Source organism: Mytilus galloprovincialis, chromosome 6 (assembly GCF_965363235.1).
Source record: "Mytilus galloprovincialis chromosome 6, xbMytGall1.hap1.1, whole genome shotgun sequence".
Lineage (NCBI taxonomy): Eukaryota > Metazoa > Mollusca > Bivalvia > Mytilida > Mytilidae > Mytilus > Mytilus galloprovincialis.
Genome location: NC_134843.1, coordinates 60,603,899 through 60,609,898, shown reverse-complemented (window position 1 = coordinate 60,609,898; position 6,000 = coordinate 60,603,899). Strand labels below are relative to the sequence as shown.

At 30.7% G+C, this 6,000-nt stretch overlaps 1 protein-coding gene across 2 annotated transcripts in view; it reads left to right on the top strand.

Annotated features, from left to right (window-relative positions):
• The first annotated feature begins 211 nt into the window (after positions 1–211).
• The window catches only part of LOC143080022 (ficolin-1-like), a 347,809-nt gene continuing 342,020 nt past the window's right edge, over positions 212–6,000 (top strand). The window contains exons 1-4 of one of the 2 annotated variants that reach the window (XM_076255663.1): positions 212–364; positions 2,089–2,237; positions 3,767–3,863; positions 4,838–5,002. In XM_076255663.1, coding sequence (XP_076111778.1) covers positions 286–364; positions 2,089–2,237; positions 3,767–3,863; positions 4,838–5,002 — 490 coding nt within the window. In that variant the 5' untranslated portion in view covers positions 212–285. The remainder of the gene's footprint in view (positions 365–2,088; positions 2,238–3,766; positions 3,864–4,837; positions 5,003–6,000) is intronic. The other variant, XM_076255662.1, reaches the window with a different exon arrangement.

Genomic DNA, 6,000 nt, shown 5'->3' with positions numbered 1-6,000 from the left:
TTCATATTTCAATATCTATAGCTATAGGAGATCATAAAGCCGTGTCTCATATTGCAGTATTGTGGAAACATACTTTACCTATCCCATACGGTATAGTTTTAACACATGGCAATGTTATTTGAGTAGCAAAATCGGCAGACAATATCATATTTTTACAAAAATCAATATACATGTATATGTTGAAAAAAAATTATCACGCGATGTTGTGATTTAAATTTATTCTTGATTTCATTCTTAAAACATCTCTATCCAATGTTCAAGATTTACCACCACTGAACAGCTCCAATGAAATCAGTTGAGATTTCCTTCCTTGTGATATGTGGAATATTTGTTACCAGCATTAACGCACATCTTAAAGACAATAGTAAGTATAATAGAATAAGAACTAAACAGTAAATGTTTGAGACAATTATTGCACATCACTTACAGATAGCATAAGGGATGCTGACCTAGCATTGATTTTAAAAGCAGTATATTTCGGCAGATATAAGATCGAGATCATCCAATAAATATATGACCATACAATACGACGATACGGGCTTGTTTTTCTTGATGTCTTTCGTGTATTGCCATGACGTTGTGAGTTTTAAAATATTCCTTTTACATGTTATATCTCTTTTGAATGGAGATTCCTTATTTTCTTAAGTTTATTGATTAAGATTTTCCTAGGGCGCCAAATGGTCTAAGTAGGTTATTTACTGTACCATTACCACGAGGTTAAGAGTTTGAATCTCTCACAGGGGAGGTCTTTTCGACTAATCTTTATTTTACAAATACCGAAATTTCCGGTGGTCCAATCCGTGAATTCAGGCTTCCTCCACATCGGTTCATTCGTTTATAGAACTTGTCGTTTTTTTGTCTTTTTTTAATCATTGATGTAATCGTATAATTAGTGTAACACAACGCAAATTGGTTGGAGTAAATTGCTGTATTCGTGTTCTTGAATTTTTTTCTATGCTTTCGTAAATTAATTTTGCTAAACAAATCCAGCTTAAATATCTGACCATTTGATTTTCATGATTGACCTAAAACTGTAAAGAATTTTTCAGTGTTAGTCTTACATTTGTCCTAAAAGGACGTCTTGTCTATAATTTTTTTTTGAAGTAACCAAACTGGGTTATTTTTGTATATAAAAGGTATATTCACAAAACCTTCGTACCACGAATTATTAAATGTCTGTAGTTGTATTACAGAATTATTCATCTGTTTCGAAACATAATTACGAAAATACAAAAAGGATTTTGATATACATTTACACATTGCAGATTGCATATACATGAATATTTTTGAATTTAAAACATACACGATTATGATATTCAAATGCAATGCATAGTAACGCTTGAAAGAAATTTCATTTTAAAATGACGAGTTTATTTTTCTTTTAATGAAATCGTGTTAAAAACAGGACACATGTGAAATTAAACTGAGATATTTGAAGAAAAAAACCCCCAATGTTATATATAAGCATGTAAGTGTTACATAGAGTTCAATATAACACTTGAGAGAAAAAGGTAAACTCACAAAAATACTGAACACAAATGGCAAAATTATATCTCAAACACTTCTAACGAATGGATAACAACTGTCAGATTCCTGACTTGGTACATTCATTTTCTATGTAGATAATAGTGGATTAAACCTGGTTTTATAGCTAGCTATACCTCTCAGTTGTATGACATTTGCATCAAATTCCAATATATTGACAACGATATGTAAACAAAACAAACAGACATAATAGGTAAAAATGTCAAAAATTAGGGTACAGCAGTCAACAGAGTGTAATTATCTTCATAACTGTGATAACAAACAAATATGTAACAAAGAAGCACAAAAAGGCATATAGACAAAGCACTCTAGCAAATATAAAAGACAAAAATTCAAATTTTTTTTGAGTTTTAACTTTATAAGGTTTACTTATTTCAATTTTGCAACTTTGATTTTCTGATCTATATATTAAGAATAATTTAAATTGTACCGAAACGATTGTAATCATTCTTTTTTTTTAGTAACACCAATGATAATAAATGAAAAAAAAAATATTCAAATATTAATCCGTATTCCAAATTAATACAATCATTTTATATGTAGATGGGTATTTCAAAAACCGTCCGAGGGATTGTACAGACATTGATATCAAACAAAAGAGTGGTGTCTATAAAATCTACCCAGAAGGCTCCGCTGATGGATTTAACGTATATTGTGATATGATGACGGAAAGTGTGAACGGCGGCTGGACGGTAAGACTTTTTTATGCCCCATTTATGGGCATTATGTTTCTGTTCTGTGCGTCCGTTCGTTCGTCCGTCCGTCCGTTGGTCGTACCGTTCGTTCGTTTGTCCGTTCGTTCGTTCGTTCGTTCGTTCGTCTGTCCCGCTTCAGGTTAAAGTTTTTGGTCGAGGTAGTTTTTGATGAAGTTGAAGTTCAATCAACTTGACACTTTATGATATGATCTTTCTACTTTAAATGCCAAATTAGAGATTTTATCCCATTTTCACGGTCCACTGGACATAGAAAATTATAGTGCGGATGGGGCATCCGTGTACTTGGGACACATTCTTGTTTCAAATATTTTTCTGCCTTTCCTGCAAAAAATTAGCTCTCATGCAGTTTTGTCTTTCACACTTTCGATTGTGAATATATTATACACTAATAAGTAGTTAACAATCATCCTGCATGATGGTATACTCTTAAAGGGAAGAAAAAAGTACGTTGTAGTCGAAATAATGTTTATGTTATAATAACGGATGACATATTTTTATATTTTGGAACCTCAATGCCCTTCAACTTTGTACTTGTTTGGCTTTATAATAATTTTGATATGAGCGTCACTGGTGAGTCTTATTTAGACGAAACGCGCGTCTGGCGTACTAAATTATAATCCTGATACCTTTGATAACTGTTTACACCACTGGGTCGATGCCACTGCTGGTGAACGTTTCGTCCTCGAGGGTATCACCAGCCCTGTAGTCAACACTTCGGTGTTGACATGATTAACACTTCGGTGTTGACATAAATATCAAAAATGTGGTCATTTTTATAAATTTCCTGTTTACAAAACTTTGAACTTTTCGAAAAACTAAGGATTTTCTTATCCCAGGCATAGATTACCTTAGCCGTATTTGGCACAACTTTTTGGAATTTGGGATCCTCAATGCTCTTCAACTTTGTACTTGTTTGGCTTTAAAAATATTTTGATATAAGCGTCACTGATGAGTCTCATGTAGACGAAACGTGCGTCTGGCGTACTAAATTATAATCCTGGTACCTTTGATAACTATTTTTTATTAGCAGTTAATGTATTTATTAAAAAAACTATTTATACCATTGTTCACATAGAGGTAAAATATATTTGACGTGTCATATTTGAGGATTGGTATGGGTTTTACAGATTGGAAATTAATGGTTAAAAGATAATAATGAAAAGCAAAAGAAGCAATTTAAAGAAAACATAGATCCCAAAAGACTTCAAATGAAAAATAAACGTGTAAATATAAAGAACTAGGTTATAAAATATTGATTACAGAAAAGAACCATGTACAGAATGAAGATATAGGATTAAATTTCAAGAAATTTTACTTTTTATTTAATACAATATTCAAAACGTTATTTATATTTTCGGGTATTATTTTTTTTATTGTTCAATAATGTTGTATTCTATCATTTTATAGTCGTAAAAAAATCGTTGTCATTGTATAGATTTGAAAACTAGCAAGGGTCCATGGTTGCTTCAATAAAGAATTTCAATATCTATTTCTATGTTTATTAGGTGTTTCAAAGAAGAATGAATGGTAAAATAGATTTTTACAGAGATTGGAAAGAATATAAAGAAGGATTTGGAAGTCTGAGGAGTGAATTTTGGTTAGGTATGAAGTATATGTTAATCTTTTAAAACTATGAATTATTATGGTCGTGGAGGATAGATATGCCTCATTGTCAATCAGAGTATAACAACCTCTACTTAAAAAAATATTCCTGCAAAACCCTACAATTGTATCAAATTTTCACATGTCCTGGACAGATATATTATAATTTAAACCCGAGCGTGAGCGTAAGGACAAAAACATATTTTGTCAACTCCTTTAATTGAACAGACTTTTAACGATCTGAACTAGGTTCATTTTTGATAAAAAAAAAAAAATATTCTGATGAAGCAGATCACAATAAAAAAAAACCCAGATTTCCCCCATACTTATAGTGTTAAATTTTGAAAACAAATAATTTGATTGATTGAGTCGAAAAACTAAAAAAAAAAAACATTTCCAATTGACAATCGGTATTAATATGTTGAATTGGTCATTATTGCGTTGTATAACATCGAACTCGACATTATATATATTTCTTTAATTCTTCGTCAATTTATCCCTTTCTGCACCCATTGTATAACAAAAATTTAATCAACGTGTTGTTCGTTTGATCTCAGTATTTCATTGGTTAAAATCCGATTATGACGTCGAATTATATATATACAACTCGTCTAAACTCGTCTAAACATCAACCCGACAATGTTAGATCTGTAAATTTGCTTTCGCAATTTTTTTTTTTACAGATCTAACATTGTTTGGTTGATGTTTAGATAAGTTGTATATATACATAATGTACACAGTCATGTATCACCATCATTGCTGGTGATCCGATGGATAAATCTGTTGTAGAGTTGTCACTGACTCAGACGTTATATACATATATAAATGAAGTCTCATTGGCACTCATACCACATCCTCCTATATCTAAAAAATAACAGTGGGTAATATGGGGCAAAATAGTAACCTGTATCGTTCCATCATTAAAAAAACCATAATCCTTACCTGCTTACATCCTTAAATACTTTATTTTTCAGGTAACGATAGACTCCATATGCTGACGGCACAAGGAAAATATGAACTGATGATAACCATGGAAGATTTCTCCAATCAGAACCGTTATGCTAAATATGATAACGTTAAAGTAGGGAATGAGAAATCGAAATACCTGTTGACTTTTGGTACTTATAGGGGGAATGCAGGTATGTTTAACTAATTACAAAAAAAAAAAAAAAAAGCTTTTCTTCTAAATCTAAATGAGAAAACTTGTTTTAAATGTCTCTTTTCTAACAAACAGGAGAATATTTTCATCATGATTGCGTGTTCTTAACCTAACTGAAAAAACATTGTATGTTTTCTTCACATTTCATTATAATTATTTTGTTTTCACTGCTTGTATTCGTAAAGATGTTACCTATAAAGCAACATATCCATTTACATCATTTCTTAATGTAACATGATTAATCCACAGACAAGCTGATATGACAATCATGAAAGTAAATTGTTTAGTGTCTTTTTGCTTTAGATTTTGTCAATTGATAAAGGATTTCATTTGAAATTTTCCCTTTGAGTTCGGTATTTTTGTTATTTAATAATTTAGCTGATGATTGAAAGTTCAACAAATTGGTCTTATTAAATAGTTTGATAAAAAAAATCAGTCAAAGTTTTACACGTAAATTATCAAAACGATAATGAGGTTTTTAAATAGACTGTGTGCTATAGTATCTGCTCATTTTGAAAGGAGGACAATCCGAGGACGATGTTAAAATTCATTTTCAGTCTAGAGGATATTTAACTGACTGTTATGCACTCTCTCAACTTTAAATTACTCACGACCAATATGGGTTGCGAAATTTTTTTGCAGCGAAATATAGTTTACATATTAAATAATTCTATAAATTGTAAATAGATCATTTAGAAATCAGTATCAAAATGATAACGAATCTTTCCTATGATAAAAAGAGACAAGTTACCTAATTTACACGTTACAATATTACAGGTTTTTTTTTTTTTACCTGTGAAGTGCTTTTTTAAAGGTACCGTTAATCAGAAACTTTTAAACACAAAACAAAATAAGCAAAGGTTGAATACACAAGGAGTTATATGAACAATAATACCATACTAATAATATAATAACATATATACAAATGATTATGAAGATCACAGTTCAAAAATTGAAAACTTATATTCGTCTCTACAT